The 17,191-nt window shown below is 41.3% G+C and overlaps 1 protein-coding gene across 1 annotated transcript in view; it reads right to left on the reverse strand.

The window, feature by feature from the left end:
* Nucleotides 1–1,434: 1,434 nt before the first annotated feature.
* Nucleotides 1,435–17,191, reverse strand: part of LOC131203080 (broad substrate specificity ATP-binding cassette transporter ABCG2-like) — a 35,646-nt gene continuing 19,889 nt past the window's right edge. The window contains exons 11-15 of the mRNA XM_058192983.1: nt 10,749–10,873; nt 8,829–8,983; nt 4,863–4,952; nt 2,267–2,361; nt 1,435–1,582 (exon numbers count right to left, since the gene is read on the reverse strand). Of these exons, the coding sequence (XP_058048966.1) occupies nt 1,435–1,582; nt 2,267–2,361; nt 4,863–4,952; nt 8,829–8,983; nt 10,749–10,873 (613 nt within the window). The remainder of the gene's footprint in view (nt 1,583–2,266; nt 2,362–4,862; nt 4,953–8,828; nt 8,984–10,748; nt 10,874–17,191) is intronic.

The raw sequence follows: 17,191 nt of genomic DNA on the forward strand, positions 1-17,191 counted from the left end.
TGTGCCATAAGTCGAGAACTCTGTATAGGAATGTCCTAAATATAATCCAGCTGCCTACATGAAATAGTAAACATCTTATATTTCAAGCTTGGAACAAAACTACTTCACCTGAAATATTGATGTGCTTTAACATAGATACACCCTCCACAAAGATACAAGAATGGCTTTGAGTTTTCCTTATTCCATTGAAATAAAACTTAAATGTTTTGACTCTTTGAGCCATACAGAATAGGGATGGAAACAAAAGCCTCCTCCTCTGGGAATTTTTTTGTCTAGTTTTCACCCAAAGTTATTAACGCTCTTTTAGTTCATTAAATAAAGTGTTTACCAAAATAGCATTAATCTCTTTTATCAGCACTCTTTTTCAATTAGCATTTAACAGGTTAGACTTTAGCAAGATTTGTTTTACCTGGAAATTCGGGGTGGAAGAAGCAGACCAGCCAGATGAACTCAGCTTAAATTACAATTTAAAATGCAAATTTAATCATGAATTAAATCACAGCAAAAGCTAAATTAACAAATTAAATAAAAACCTAGCCCTGCACAATAAAAAAGAGCAAAATCTGCTCGAACGTTTAAAGCAACTCTTCACATCATAAAAGGCACTTGAGACACATATCAAAGCTTGAACACAAAAAGCAGAATTAATCAATACAACGTAGAAGCTTTGCATTTTAAAATGCATCCTGGAACTATCAGCAAAATACAAACAAATGTAAAAAAAAATTTTTTTAAACCAGTTTTCTTTTCAAGCTCAGAGCCCAGACCAAAACTTAAGATGGGTATTGCTTCAAGGTCAGAATATTTTGCAAAATACTTCACACATTCCTAATTCAGTGAATAAAGCAAGTCAGTACTATTATAGGACTTGTCTTCACATTTCATTTACCACTAAGTAATAACTTGATACCTGATTTTAAGAGACACACATCTTTATGATATCCTCTGTAGTTGAGACAATCTAATTATCTTCAGTTACCTCACTGTCACATGGAATTTTCCAATATAAATCTTGAATATGGAGAATCTGTAGTGCCGCAATAATTATACCAACAATACAGTCAGGAGCCAGGATGTGCCCTGCTCTTATTGGCCAATTAAGTCTGTTACAGGGATACCATCTTCCCATCCAGTTGTGGGTGTTGACCTCTATGTCCATTTTTTCTTGGACTGCAAGAGATCAGATATCTGGCTTGTGCAGTATAGATACCTCAGACAGAATTTTGAGGGGCTTCATGTTTTCTTTTATTTTTCATCCAAAACATAAGCTTAAACTGGCCCTCAGTTTGAAGACAATAGCTATACAATTGCAATTCCATTATTACTACAAAATGTGATTCAGCAAGGTATTTCAAGAACTGTATGCCATATGTTACAAGAACTAAATGTTTATTATAAAAATACAATGCTGTGTTAAATAAGGATAGTCTCTTGCTAAGTATACTTCTTTAGAAATTTCAATTTCAGATATGCAACTGTGAGAAAAATTATAGTCATACATATAAGTGCAATGTGATTCTGCCACAAGTCCCAAGAAGTTGTGCCAATGCCTTGCATTTCCAAATAGTCTTCTCCAGTGCATCTAAAAACATGGGTTAAAAATTTTTGTATTAGGACAATGCAATTCTTAATTTTTTTATTTATTTATTGCTGTAAATTCATACAGATGGTCCTCTGCTTACGGCCATAATACAGCCAGCCCATGATTTTAGAATCTTTTTCGTGACACTCATTAAGCAAACACTGCTATCATAAGGTGAATGCCATAGTCATTAAGAGAAAAATCATTAAGTAAACTCATTGTTTGCTATGGCCCATTTTGGCTGAAAAATTAGAAATGAATAACAAGTTTTTGGCAAAAATATCATATTTTTAAATTTGGGTGAATCACAATGAAACATGCTAAGAATGCTTCCCCTGTTGTTTTCATGTGTGCTTTCTTTGCTTTTCTGGAAGCCCCCGTAGAAGTGTGGTGCATATACACCTTCAGAGTCAACTGTCAAAAACATGCAGCAACCTTGATGCCTCAAGGAATGATACTTTGTTCAATATGTTTCGTAAGCCACCCTTCCAAAAGTTTTCCGCCCCCCCGTCAAGTTGGCAACAGTTCCATATTTTATTCACTAGCAAACCCTGAATATTTTTATATAAACATATCCCCTTTAAAAAAAAAGCATGAGTAATAATTAAAGGAACTTGGGTACTGTTTTTTGTTTGTTTTACTTTTCTAGATGGTGCAACAGTTTGCCATGTGACAGATGCTTACACTGTAAATGAAGTAGTAGAAACACATGTTACGTTGACCCCTTCTGGGGTTTCATTGCAAAATCTGAGTCCAGTAAATTCGTTGATTTGCAAAGCCTTTGAAAAACAGACAGATAATGGAATTACTTGCTTATATTATCTGAAAGGTTTCCCGTGCAGTTGGACCTAAAAAGGCAACAAAATGACAGGAATGAGAGTGCTTTGCTAAAATTAAAGCAACATCAGAATTTTTAAGTCTTAATAGATAGGGACGTATTGATGCCCTGTTATGCTGATGTTCTAAATAAATTATTCTGCTCTCCCATGCAGTATCTGGTTCAAATTTACCAGTTGCCAACAATTTTTGTATGAACTGTAGAAGTCACATGTAGAAAATACTGGTAGATGAGGACCCATAGCTTTAGCACTTCATATACACCTACATAACACACTAGGCCATAAATTATGGTTTACAAGCCAAAATGTTTCACATAGAAAACCTAACCAAACCCACATCAAATAAAGCCAGATGTTTTAATGTGTGGTGTGAATCATGACACAGTGATCCATTGTTGTGGTCCATCAGCAGCCTACGAAGCTGGCAACAGTCCAACAGCGATGAGGCTGAGGTGAGGCCAGGGCCATTGGGAAGTGAGATGCGGACTCCAGAGCCTCCAGAGATTGATAGTAGTGAGGCAGAGGAACAGGAGGAGCCTGTTCCTAATGCACGCATGAGAAGAGCTGCCAAAAGGCAAGAGAGGACAACTCAGGAGTAGGGCCAAGAGATGATTGGCCCCTCCCATAAGACTTAAAACAGACCAGCACCAGTGTTTCAGCTTGCTGGAAAACGATGTTGTAGCTGCATCCTCTGCTTCGTGTATGTCTTTGTTTTTGTGGCTTCTGGACATTTGCCAGGAAGGCCCATTGGCAGTTTGCCTAATTGGACTAAGGTTTGTGAGATAACTGAAGAATTTGTGTTTGGGAGGCATTTGTTTTACTTTGAGTTGAACTAAGCTGGGAATGAAGTAATTCCCAGCTGTTTGAATAAAGTTTATTTTTCCACGGACTAAGTTTATTACTACCTACTTGGGCCTGGGTCACAACATCCATGTCTCTTTCTGAACCTCCTAAAAAGCACTGCAAATGGTAGATCCATTTGAATATTTAGTTGTAATCACAGACACTGCCCATTGAAAAATTATAGAGCTGGAAGGGATCCTTTTGAGGGTTCCTGGCACAAAATCATAGCTCGGTGTACGACTATAGAGGAGGGGGGAGCCATGTTAGTTATGGTGGCAAAAAAATCAGACTCTGGAACCATCTTTTCCACTTACCAAATTGTATTAAAAGACATAAGCTTTTGTGAGCTAGAGCTCACTTCATCAGATTCATACAGTGACTATGCTGATATAAGATTTAAATTGGGGTAAAGTGATGGGAGGACAGGTTGGTTATGCAGAAGCAGGTTACCCCTAAGACATTTTAAATGTGTTATAAGCCCAGATTACTTCCTTTTTTTTACCACTATGTAGGAGCTATGTATGTAGGATAGAATTGTTTCTTCTAAAGCAGAAAGCACACAAAGTTCTTAAAATAAACTACTAGATGTGAACATCAGGTTAAGAATTATTCAATTTTTCTTTTTGTAAACTTCAAAAGATTGCATTTTCTTGGACTCGGTTCTGGAGAAGAACATTTGCTAAAGAGCTTCCATGAAATTAATTTGCTCACCACTATAAGTACTTCATTTAATTAAATATTAGGTTGCTCGAATACACAGCTGGCTCACAGGAAACAATAGAACTAGACCAAAGGATATCTGTCTGGACAACATGCGCAATGCAGGACATATCCTACAATCCCTCAAGTGGTTCTTTAGCAGATGTGCTAGAATTCCTTAGCAGGCAGAATAACAATGAATAATAAAAGAATAAAAGCAGAATAACAGGCAGATTAACAATGTTTTCCCCAAAGGGGTCTTGTGCAAATGGGTAAAATGTGTGGAGTGGTGGTGCCAGTGAATAGGACAGCAATAATTACAATAGAAAAGGTGCTTGAATAGTCTTCTAACACTTCCGCAAATGCTGCTTCTGAAAAGTGGGGCTTTGCTTCAATTACTTCTCTTTTTAAAAAGGAACAGATCCTCCCCAATCCTGCTTTAAACCAAATAGAGAATATCCTTCTAGCTCAGAGGTAGGGAACTATGGCTCTTTATGACTTGTGGACTTCAACTCCCAGAATTCCTGAGCCAGCATGGCCATAGTTCCCCATACCTGTTCTAAAGTATAAAAAAGAGGACATGTCTATATGAACAAGGACAACTTTGGAGAGAAAGCGTTTAGAATTCAAACATCAACATCTTTGGGGATAGCAGAACTTCCATCAATCTCTGGGAACTGCTGAATGGTACTGACATCCTGGAATCAGGTAAGACAATGGCCTAACTCAGAATATTCCTGAACAGGAACATGTCCACTTTAGCCCCAAGAGACTATCTGAAGCCATGCCAAGGAAGAAAAGACCATTCTCCAGTCAACTCTACCAGTTTGATAGTTCTGGATGATGAGTTCTTTCACAAATAGCTAACAAATAAAACTAGTGCTAATAATATTATTTACATTTAGGCCATAGCGAGGGATACTGAAGTATTCCAGCCACAATAACGAAGATGTAATGGTTGTGAGATTTACCAATACACCAGAAAAAACCTGCAAGAAAAAAAGGGGTGAGGGAGAGACATCTGTTATAGCATAGAATTTCGTCCAGGGCTTCATAGCGGTAGCACAATCCAACATGAAATCCCTGATCCTGCCTCTATTACTTCTGGTCCCAATCACGCCTGATGACTTAACTTCCTTCTAAATGACTGGACGACAGAGTTTAAGAGATCCTCTATGCCCAAAGATAACTTTGGAGGTTGGCAGAATAAAAGCGAAGAACTAACACCTAAAGCTGAGTTTTGCCTGTCTTACTCATAGATGGGAGATGAAAGTAATGTCATGGGGACATGGCAAAAAAGAGGCCTTCAGGACACATTTATCCCACGATTAGGTGCAATCATGTGAACTTTAGTGCCTTTCACACTCCAAAACCTGTGTTTATCTGAATGGGGAAATGAGTAGCAAGGAAGAATGGCAAACAAGTTATATTTCCAATTCCAAAGCAACAAAAGAACCTGGGTTGCTTCCAGAGAGGCAAAATATGTGTCAAGTTTCATGTATCCAGGAAAAGAGTATCATGTTCAAATTCCTGAGTGGATAACCCTGTTAAAAAACTAGAAAAAGCAATGAAGTGTCTTATTATACTTTTAAAAGTGAACTGTTTATGATTATGGTTAATTTAGTCTAAATTAAGCTAATCAGATTCATGAACCTATCCTGTTTTACAGATATATATATATACTTTTTGTCAATCCGGACAATGACCCAATTGGTTAGAAAGCTCTGGTAGCTGGGAGAAATGGTCTGAGATGGTTAAAATGATTCTTTTATCCAAATAAGAGATTATATTTAATTTTGTCTCTAATTTGCAATTGCTTCTGGATTTTGTGTTTGCACAGAGGGGGGGAAAAACAAAACTTTCTGTTTTTATAAACTAGACCAGGGGACTTCAACCTTAGCAACTTTAAGACTTGTGGACTTCAATTCCCGTAATTCCTCAGCCAGCAAAGCACAAATACAAATACAAAACAAAAATACAAATACAAAACACAAATACTGTTGTGTAAAAACAAAAAGTTGTGGTTGTAATATTACCTTCAACTGTGTCAAAGAGAGTCAGAAGTTGGCACCTTTTTCTTTTCTTTTTTCTCCCGTTACCCTATACCCCCTTCCCCCCCTTCTTCTCTTCTTACTTTTCCATGTTTTTTTTCTTTATATTTTATACTTCAATAAACTAATAAAAAAAATTAAATTGGAAAAGAAAGTTCTGGGAGCTGATGTCCACGTATTTGAAAAAAAATAACAACAACCACTTAACATAAGTCATAATTAGCTTGGACCTAAAATTGTCCAAGACTGCCAGTAATTTTTATTTATTGAGGGACTCCTATTTTAAAATGTGCAATCAGTAACTTTTAATTTCCGATAATATTTGGGGTTGTACAATGAGCCAGAACACCCAGCTGTAGTTGAGTGACTGGAGAATACTGGCTCCTGCCTGAGGCAATCTGCGCTGTGATTGGTTGCTGTGGGTGCAGAGGGGGAGTTTCTCTTTTTTCCCCGCCTTTTTCTTCTGTGTGCTCTGTGATTTACCTCATGATGCTCCTGTCTGCCTGACTATCTTGTCTGCTGTAAATATAGATGTAAAATACCATATGTTTTGGACTGTAAGATGCACCTTAGTTTTTGGGGAGGAAAATAAGAAAAAAGCTGATTGGCAGGTGGATTGGCCTCCGGAATACCCCCAACCAGCTGTTCCCAGAAGTGAAATTTAGCAACAGGTTCCTTGGTTGTGAGCTCTGCGCCTTGCTTTTTTGTTGTTGTTGTTTTGCCTCTGAAACCTGTTTCAGAGACTTTTTTTCCTGCCGTTTCAGAGGCTTTTTTTCTGAAGCTCCCTTGCAGAAGCTTTTTTTCTGAAGCTCCTTTTCAGTTTCAGAGGCTTTTTTTAGTTTGAGAGCCTAGGCGGGGCTATATTCGGAGTATAAGACACACCCAGATTTCACCCTCTTTTTTTGGGTGGGGGGGAAAGGTCCGTCTTATATTCCAAAAAATACAGTATATTTCCAGATAGTCCTCAACTTAACAGTTCATTTAGTGACTGTTCGAAGTCACAACAGCACTCAAAAACCTGACTTATGACCATTTTTCACACTTACGACCATTGCAGCATCCCCATGGTCATGCGATTTACACTCAGATGCCTGACAACTGTTTCATATTTATGGCGGTTGCAGTGTCCTGGGGTCATGTGAGCCCATTTTGTGACCTTCTGACAAGCAAAATCAATGGGAAAGCCAGATTCACTTAACAGCGGTGGTTGCTAATTTAACAACAGCAGTGACTCACTTAACAAATGTGGCAAGAAATGTTGTAAAATGGAGCAAAACTCACTTAATAAATTTTCTCACTTAGCTACATAAATTTTAGATTCAATTTTGGTCATAAATTGAGGACAACCTATATTTACATAAAAGTTCATTTCAGCGTCTCTGGTTTCATTTGGACATCTGCTGTGCAATTCACTGACATACTTTCCTATACACATCTCTTCCTTGCAGTAAATAGAATTTAGATATATTTCTAAGTTAGGAGCACAGCCTGTTTGAAATGTGCCAAATTAGTAAGGCTTAAATGTTGTAGAAAAAAAGTAATGGGAAGCTTCAAAAATCATGATGGATTTCATAGGTTCATGGAGATGGAGATAGAGGGAAAGGGAGGGAGATTGGAATGCATGTTGTGATTTCAGATATCAGAGGAAAGGCCGTAAATTCTAATGGACGCTAAATGTGAAACAAAATGCATTGGAACTGCCATTCTCCTAATTTCCCTTCAGCATGGCCAGGGTGCCAGATGAGTGCCAATCTAGTCACACAGGTATACAGTACATAATAAGATATTGTGTGGTACTTAAACAATATATTTTAGTCAATATAATCTTTTTTACTAAAAAAAAAAAAGTGGGGAGAGTCCCTGTGGATTTTATTTCACTAGTTATTGCTGACTATAAGAGGCGGTACTCCTCTTCATTCAAAGACCCTTCCATGGTTGTGTGGCCAGCATGATCTCATGGAGCACTGTTACCTTCCCAGCGAGTGGTACCTATTTATCTACTCGCATTTGCATGCTTTCGAACTGCTAGGTTGACAGGAGCTGGGGCAAGGATAGGAGCTCACCCCATTACGTGGAGCTCGGATCTTGAACCTGTGTTGCTGGCTTTCCAGACAACAAGCCCAGCATCTTAACCTCTGTGCTACCGTGCCACCTCTCTTTTATTAAATAGCAATTACCTCCTAATATCTCCTTATATCCTAATAAGAGAGAAGCAAGACTGTAGAGTAGTTCACCATAAGAGTTTCAAGGGTCAATACTGATTTTTCTCTAGCATCTGAGGGTCAGTCCACCTTTTTAGATGACTGGTTTAGCTGGGGCCAGTGAAGCAGCTAATTATTTCTAGGCTTTGAACTCGGTGATATTTTTCAGGCACCCTCTTTAAACAGAAATATTTTGAAGTACTTTAAAATGTAGCAAGCAGGCTTGCAGTCTTCAGGAACCTCCTGGACCAAAGGGACCAAGGGTGACATCATTCCACAAATTTGTCCTTTGGCAGTGATGTCATGACACACAATGTATCATAGTGAACCTGCTGGGCTTATTGTAGACATCGCTGCATCTGCCCTGCTGGAAGGATCGCAGGGATCCTTTTCTATATCCCTGTCCTAACTACACCACTGGTTGACCCAGCGCTGGTACCCACCGTCATTACAAATCAAACATGCATTGGGATGCATTGTTCCGATTCTGATTCTGATTCTGCACATAGTGGAGTTTGCCAGCATTTAGGCCAATGAACAAAATATCGAAACCTAGCTTTTTAAAGATAGACAAGCTACATATAACAAGTAAATATTAAAAGGGAACACTCACAATCATAAAAACAAAGCAAATATTTATGAGGAGGTTCGCAACTGATGTGATGTTTTGTCCTGTTGCAACTGCCAGAGCGAGAGAACTAGAGGCATATGCAATTAATATGATAGTAAACATCATGATAAAGAAGGATGCCAAAACTGGCTTGAAACCTGCAAGGAATTAATATATACACATATACATATGTTGAGTGTATACAAATGTACATACGTACTTAATATCAACCTTAACAGAGATGTATACAGGTAGTCCTCAACTTACAACTATTGATTTAGTGGCCATTCAAAGTTATAACGGCATTGAAAAACGTGATTTCTGAACATTTTTCACACTTGCAGCATTTCCACGGTCCTGTAATCAAAACCGTGGTGCTTTGGGTGCTGGGCGACTAGCATGTATTTATAACAGTTGCAATGTCCTGCTTTTGCAGCCTTTTGACAAGCAAAGTCAATGCGGAAGCCAGATTCATTTACCAACTATGCTACTAACTTAACAACTGCAGTGGCTCACTTAACAACTGCGGCAAGAAAGATTGTAAAATGGGGCAATATTCACTCAGCTATCTTCCTTAGCAACGTACATTTTGGGCTCAGTTATGGTCGTAAGTCAAGGACTACCTGTACTTCAGCCATGCAATCAACTTTCTGCATGTCCACTCAGAAGGAAGCGCCCCTAAGTGCAATCAGTGTTTACTGGCATGTATCAGAATTTGCCTTTATTTGCTAGGGTTCTGCTGCTTGTACTTCGTGTTGACAAGTCAGTTGAAAATAATTTTATTAAGGCTTCTATATGTGAGTTGCAAAACATTCAGACAATCCTAAAAGGCAAGAGTTGGAGTTTTCTATATTCCTCTGATACCCCTTAGTGGGTGGATTTTTGCAGCCCAGATATAGTAGCCCAAGTTTATATTTGCCTCATAAGTTTTAAACGCTTAGCAATTCCTGTAACTCGTTTATCAGAATCAAGTATTTTGCAAGTGGGACATCTATCCAACTTCTTTTGTGTATTGCTGGGGGGGCTTCTACCCAGCCATGTCCTTCTTTCCAGGATGGTATGAGCTGTAAGGCAGTGTTCCTTAACCTTTTGGGCACCAGAGACCAGTTTTGTGGACAATTTTCCATGGACCGGGCGGGGCGATGGTTTCATAAGCTCCCTAGATCCAATACGTGTGCCCACCTGCACGGCCCAGTTCCTAACAGGCTATTGAGTGGTAGCAGTCTGCAGCCTGGGGGTTAAGGACCCCTGCTGTAAGGGACAGAAATAAACTATTTGATATTGCATTTTTTCCCCTTTACAATGGAGAATTTCTGTCGTTCCCAAAACAACTGAATTTGTTTATGAACCATTGGGTTTGGTATTTTGGGTTTCTTCCCTTTATTCTTATTTTTATAATTTTATCCCACCATTCTTACAATATTACCCAAGGTGGCAATGATACCTTATATTCCTGCCTTCCATTTCCCCCACACCAATAACTCTGGTCTTCTGATTTCTAGGCCAGCAACATCCCACTACAAAGTGGCTCTTAGTGCCAAGCTTTAAACCAATTTCAGCCTCCTTATACTTCTCCTGAGACAATAAATCATCCAATTGGTCAGTTGTTTGCATACAAGAGTGATTATAACCGAAGAGAGCCCACTTGGGCTACTGTTTAAGGCACCAGGGTAAAAACCAGGAGACTGTGAGTTCTAGTCTAGCCTTAGTCATGGAAGACACCCTGGGTGATTTTGGATTAGTTCCTTTCTATCAAGAAAAAAAAATAGGAGGAGGAAGGAATATTAGGTACTTTTGCTGTCTTGAGGTATTTAAAAAGTAACAAAGGCAGAATTTTTAAAATATAATAAGTGAAACAGAAAGCAAACAATATGTCTCATTTCTCTGTACCACAAAAAAGGGTGCAGGACTGAGCTCACTTGCCTATTGTGAAATAATTCAAGCTGGTGAGGATGATGCCTGGCAGAGTCCTCATGGGCATCATGTCAGCTATTAGTTTTGAGAAGAAATATGCGGACACTCTATAGTAGCCACTTATATATTCATGTCTGCAAGAAAAAAGACACTTGTACACATATATACATACACAAAACCTGAATAATCAAATAAATGCATATAGCGGGTTCCAGATTGGTGCCTAGGCCCATGTAGGAATTTAGTGAATTTTCTTCAGTTATCTTAAATGCTCAGTCAAATATGAAATAGTCCTTTTAGTTACATTTCGTATTCGCTATTTACATGTATTTATCATCCTGGGTGAAGTGAGTGATACCATGGATGTTCTTTTGTGGTGCCTGGAGGCTGTGCGGGCCTGGATGGGGAACAACAAACTTCAGCTGAACCCTGGTTGGATGGAGTAACTGTGGGTGGGCCATTCTGCATCTAGGACAATGATGGCTAACCTTTTCCGGACCGAATGCCGAATGCTCACACAGCGCCCGAACCCCCCAAATGCAATGTGCGTGCACCCCCGCACATGCACCCCACCCCCATGCATGCGCACGCACCTCCCTGCACATGCCCCGTCCTCCCGTGCATGCGCACAAGGCCTCCCACATGTACCCCACTCCCCGTACATGCACGGCAGAGACCCAATGACCAGCTGGCCAGTGGGAGGCGCACGCCTATGCGTGGCAGAGCTGAACTGGGGCGACAGCTTGCGAGCCCACAGAGACGGTGCTGCGTGCCACCTGTGGCATATGTGCTATAGGTTTGCCATCACAGATCTAGGGGTTTATCATCTCTGGTCTTGGATGGGGTTATACTACCCGAGACAGACCCAGTGAGTAATCTGGGGATCCTCTGGGACTCACGGCTCCTGCTCAAACAGCAGGTGGCAGCCTTGGCTAGGAAGGGCTTTGCTCCATTTCATGTTTGCCAGTTATACCCTTTCCTAGAAAGGGAGGCTCTCCGCTTGGTTACTCATGCCCTCGTCATCTCCCATTTGGTCTACTGCAATGCACTATATACATTTTGCAAGTGGGACTCTGGTGGCTTAGACTGCTAAGACAGTCTGTTATTAAACACAGCTGCTTGCAATTACTGCAGGTTCAAGTCCCACCAGGCCCAAGGTTGACTCAGCCTTCCATCCTTTATAAGATAAGTAAAATGAGGACCCAGATTGTTGGGGGCAATAAGTTGACTTTGTATATAATATACAAATGGATGAAGACTATTGCTTAACATAGTGTAAGCCGCCCTGCGTCTTCGGAGAAGGGCAGGATATAAATGCAAATATATAAATATATATATATATATATATATATATGTATATGTATATGTATATGTATATGTATATGTATATGTATATGTATATGTATATGTATATATATATATGTATATATATATATATATATATATATATATATATATATATATATATATATATATATATATATATATATATATATATATATGTATATATATAGGTCTTTGGTTGTTCGGTTTTCTCCCATGTAAAATTGGAAGTGTCTTGGCGACGCTTCGACGAAGTCTCATTCGTCATCTTCAGGCTTCAGCCGTGCTTCTGGGAGCAATGTGTGATCGCAGCTGTTTCTTCCTTTTAACTGCTAGTGGGGTTTGAACTGATTGGGTGGGAGCTTGGCTGTGCTCTGATTGGATGGGGTTTTTGTGCTCTGATTGGCTGGGGTGTGTCCTGTGTTGGTGGGGCTTGGTTGTGCTCAGTCTAGTCTGTGCTGCAGGGGATTTGAGCTGGTGAGCTGCATAGCTGTTGTTTGGCTTTGTGGTCGTGCTACATCTTCATAGTGGGTGTCAGTCTGCTGCATGTATGGATTGGAGGGGTTTGAAATGGCTAATGTTGCAGCTGCGGTCTGGCTTCTGGTCCTTGGTCGTGCTTCCTGATCAGTGTGGGTTTGGGTCTGCTTTCTGGGTGGATGTGTGGTGGTGACATCCTGTGTGGACATCGTGAGTGCGGGTCTGGTGTCATTCCTCGTGTTAGGGACTCGTTTGTCAATAAGGGCAGGTTTCCAAATGGCTGGTAGGCGGAGGTATCATCTCGTTTGTTCATGCTGTGTGGGCGTTTATCTCAATGGCTTCTCTGATTATTCTGTTGTTAAAGTGTTCAGTTTTGGCGATAGTTCTGGTCTTTTAAAGTCAATATCGTGTCCTGTGACTTTAAAGTGTTGGACCAGGGAAGAAGTTGGTTCCTCTTTTTGAATGAGTTCTTGTGTTCTTCAATGCGTGCACTTATTCTTCTGTTGGTTTGTCCAATGTATGTGGTGGGGCAGGCGGTGCATGGGATTTCATATACTCCTTGATTTTCTAACTCAATTTTGTCTTTGGGGTTTCTTAGGATGGTGGATATTTTTGGTTTGTGCAGAATGCTGTCTTGATGTTGTGTTTGTGGAGGATCTTGCTGATTCTGTCTGTGGTGCCTTTTATATATGGGAGGAGGGCTGTGCCGCTTTCTTGTTCTCTGTCTTGGGTTTTAGTGGGGGTTCTTTTGGATTAGTTTGGTAATCTTATTTCTCTGGAATCCATTGGATGTTAGTACGTTTGTGAGAGTGTGTAGTTCGGTTTTTAGGTGTTGTTCGTCAGCTAAGCGTTTTGTTCTAGAGATGAGTGTCTTGGCTACGGAGTTGATCTGTGCTGGGTGGTGGGAGAGGATTCTAGGACCTACCAGAAATCATCCAGATGCCCTAAGCTCTATGGCCTCCCAAGATACACAAAGAAGGAACCCCCACTCAGACCCATAGTCAGCTCCATAGGCTCACCTCTACAAAACCTAGCCAAATTTCTCGCCAAACAACTACAGACCTATGCAGAATCCATCGCCTCACATGTAAAATCTCATTCCAGTTCATAGATATCATAAAGAAACAAAACTTACAGCCCAGCGACCTACTCGTGAGCTTTGATGTCATATCGCTCTTCACCCAAGTGCCAATCAAAGAAGCCTTGACAGCTATCCAAAACAAATATAACCCCCCCAAGCACATCCTAGATCTGACCAACCACTGCCTATCCAACACATACTTCATCTATAACGGACAAAATACAAACAAATAGAAGGCGCACCCATGGGATCACCCTCTCACCTGTCATTGCCAACCTCTACATGGAACACTTTGTAACCCAAGCACTAGAAAAATCTGATCACAAACCCAAACTCTGGCTCAGATACGTAGACGACACCATCATAATCTGGCCACACGGAAAGAAAAACTTGACAACTTCCTCACACACCTCAATAGCCTACACCCCAAAATACAGTTCACCATGGAAACAGAAGTTAACAACCAACTTCCTTCCTAGATGTCTTAGTCTACAAGAAACCCAATGGCTCCCTAGGACACACCATCTACCAGAAGAAAACACACACAAACCGCTATCTGTATGCACTCTCACACCACCACCCAGCACAGATCAACTCCGTAGCCAAGACACTCATCTCTAGAACAAAATGCTTAGCTGACGAACAACACCTAAAACCGAACTACACACTCTCACAAACGTACTAACATCCAATGGATTCCAGAGAAATAAGATTACCAAACTAATCCAAAAGAACCCCCACTAAAACCCAAGACAGAGAACAAGAAAACGGCACAGCCCTCCTCCCATATATAAAAGGCACCACAGACAGAATCAGCAAGATCCTCCACAAACACAACATCAAGACAGCATTCTGCACAAACCAAAAAATATCCACCATCCTAAGAAACCCCAAAGACAAAATTGAGTTAGAAAATCAAGGAGTATATGAAATCCCATGCACCGCCTGCCCCACCACATACATCGGACAAACCAACAGAAGAATAAGTGCACGCATTGAAGAACACAAGAACTCAGTCAAAAAAGAGGAACCAACTTCTTCCTGGTCCAACACCTTAAAGCCACAGGACACGATATTGACTTTAAAAAGACCAGAACTATCGCCAAAACTGAACACTTTAACAACAGAATAATCAGAGAAGCCATTGAGATAGAAAAACGCCCACACAGCATGAACAAACGAGATGATACCTCCCGCCTACCAGCCATTTGAAACCCGCCTTATTGACAAACGAGTCCCTAACACGAGGAATGACACCAGACCCACACTCACGAGGTCCACACAGGATGTCACCACCACATCCACCCAGAAAGCAGACCCAAACCCACACTGATCAGGAAGCACGACCAAGGACCAGAAGCCAGACCGCAGCTGCAACATTAGCCATTTCAAACCCTCCAATCCATACATGCAGCAGACTGACACCCACTATGAAGATGTAGCACCACCACGAACACGAAGCCAAACAACAGCAGTGCAGCTCACCAGCTCAAATCCCCTGCAAATCAGACTAATCTGAGCACAACCAAGCCCCCACCAACACAGGACACACCCCAGCCAATCAGAGCACAAAAACCCCATCCAATCAGAGCACAGCCAAGCTCCCACCCAATCAGTTCAAACCCCCACTAGCAGTTAAAAAGGAAGAAACAGCTGCAATCCCAGATTGCTCCCAGAAGCACGAGGCTGAAGCCTGAAGATGACGAATGAGACTTCGTCGAAACGTCGCCAAGACACTTCCAATTTTACGCGCGAGAAAACCCGAATAACCAAAGACCTATATATATATATATATATATATATATATATATATATATATATATATATATATATATATATATACACACACACACACACACACACACACACACACGGAGCTACCATTGAAAAGTATCTGGAAATTTCAGCTTGTTCAGAATGTGGCCATTTGGGCACCCAAAGATGCAAGCTGCATTGGGTACCAGTTTGCTTCTGAGTCCAAATCAAGATATTGGATATGACTTTTAAAGTCCTGCACAACAACTGTCCAAAGCAGAGGTGGAATAGGTTCATCACTGAGTGGAATTATTTTTTTTTTAAATTTAGACTCTGAAGACTTATGCCATCACACTTGTGATACAGACGGATGTTCAGTCTTTGGAATTCTTAAGGCATGATTCCTCATGATTGGTTTGGACTGAAGGTAACAAAGCCAAAAGTACGTTTGAAACACAATCTTTCAGTCCTCATGAATTGAGGGGGTCTAGGACAACTTGCTGCGGGACACCTCACCCTGACCAACTCTCTGTGGGGAAAAATTCACCATAAGACTGTGTCGTGTCCCACTCCTCCGCTGACGGCTGGGTCAGGGAAATCCGAATCAGGCTTGCCTCTGCAGCTCTGCCCAAAGTCCTAGCAAAGTCCTCAGAGCAGGCAGGAGACCAGTAAGTGACTTCAGCAAGATAAGTTTGACTTTTGCCTGACTCAGAGACTGCCAGAAAGTAGATCCTTTATATAGGCCATGGGGTGTGGCTCCATGACTCAGCACTCATTAAGGCCTGCCCCTCCCTTCCTTCTGTTGCCTCCGCCTATCCAATCTTCTGATGCGAGGATTACTCCAATCAGCTGTTGTTGGGAGTAAACCCTCCTCAGGCTCACCTGCTGTGGAGGAGGGGGAGGGGTCTAGCTGCTCCGTTTGCCTGGGCATGGAGTCAGGGCTGGGGCAGGGAGATGCTCCTTCTTCTGCAGTTTGTCTGGGCATGGAGCCAGGACTGGGGCCGGGAGACATACATTCCTCCGTGTTCGGGAGCAGATAAGAAGGCCCCGGCTGCTCTGAGGGCGGGCAAGACACAACAGACTGGGCCTTCCATTCTGGTTTCCAAATCTGGCCCGGATTAAGGGAGGCAAAAGTTCCTGCCTTTCCCAAACCAGGAGTCATTCTTCTGTTCACAGGCACACACACACACACACACACACACACACACACCATTCCGGACTTTTAGCCACATCCAAGCTGCCAATGGCTCCCAGGCTGCGCTGGACCCTGATGGCTGGGGAAGGAGGGGGAAGGAGCAAGCAGCTCTTCCTGCTGAAGCATCCAGCACAGAACAATGACTCCTGCTTAACCCACCTTTCGTGCGGGGTGGCGTGCAGGGTGGCGTAGGGAGGAAGGGAGGGGCAGGAACTTCCGCCTCCCTTAAGCCAGATCTAAGCTCATGGCGAGTTGTCCCACGGCAAAGTGGCTGCAGTGGGTTGTCTTGTCTCATTCCATGAATTGAGATTTTACTGGCAAATCATTTTTATTTATGTCTTTGTATTTATTTATTAAATTGATATGCCTCCTATCTCACCATCCAACGAGACCCTTGCCCATTGCCAATGAATTCATGAACATTCAGTGCTAAGCAAGAATTCAAGAAGAGATTTGTTCAGATTACTCCTCACACTTTCCTTAAGACTTAAAAACAATGTTTTTAAGCTTAATTTGTCCCTAAAGCCTGACTTACTACAGGTGGCCAAATAGAGAGTGTGGAAGTAGGTTTTCCACTAGAGTGGGGCGGGTGTGTGTGTGGCAAACAACAGGCCAAAAGAA

The sequence above is a fragment of the Ahaetulla prasina genome, chromosome 8 (genome assembly GCF_028640845.1).
Source record: "Ahaetulla prasina isolate Xishuangbanna chromosome 8, ASM2864084v1, whole genome shotgun sequence".
Taxonomy (NCBI): domain Eukaryota; kingdom Metazoa; phylum Chordata; class Lepidosauria; order Squamata; family Colubridae; genus Ahaetulla; species Ahaetulla prasina.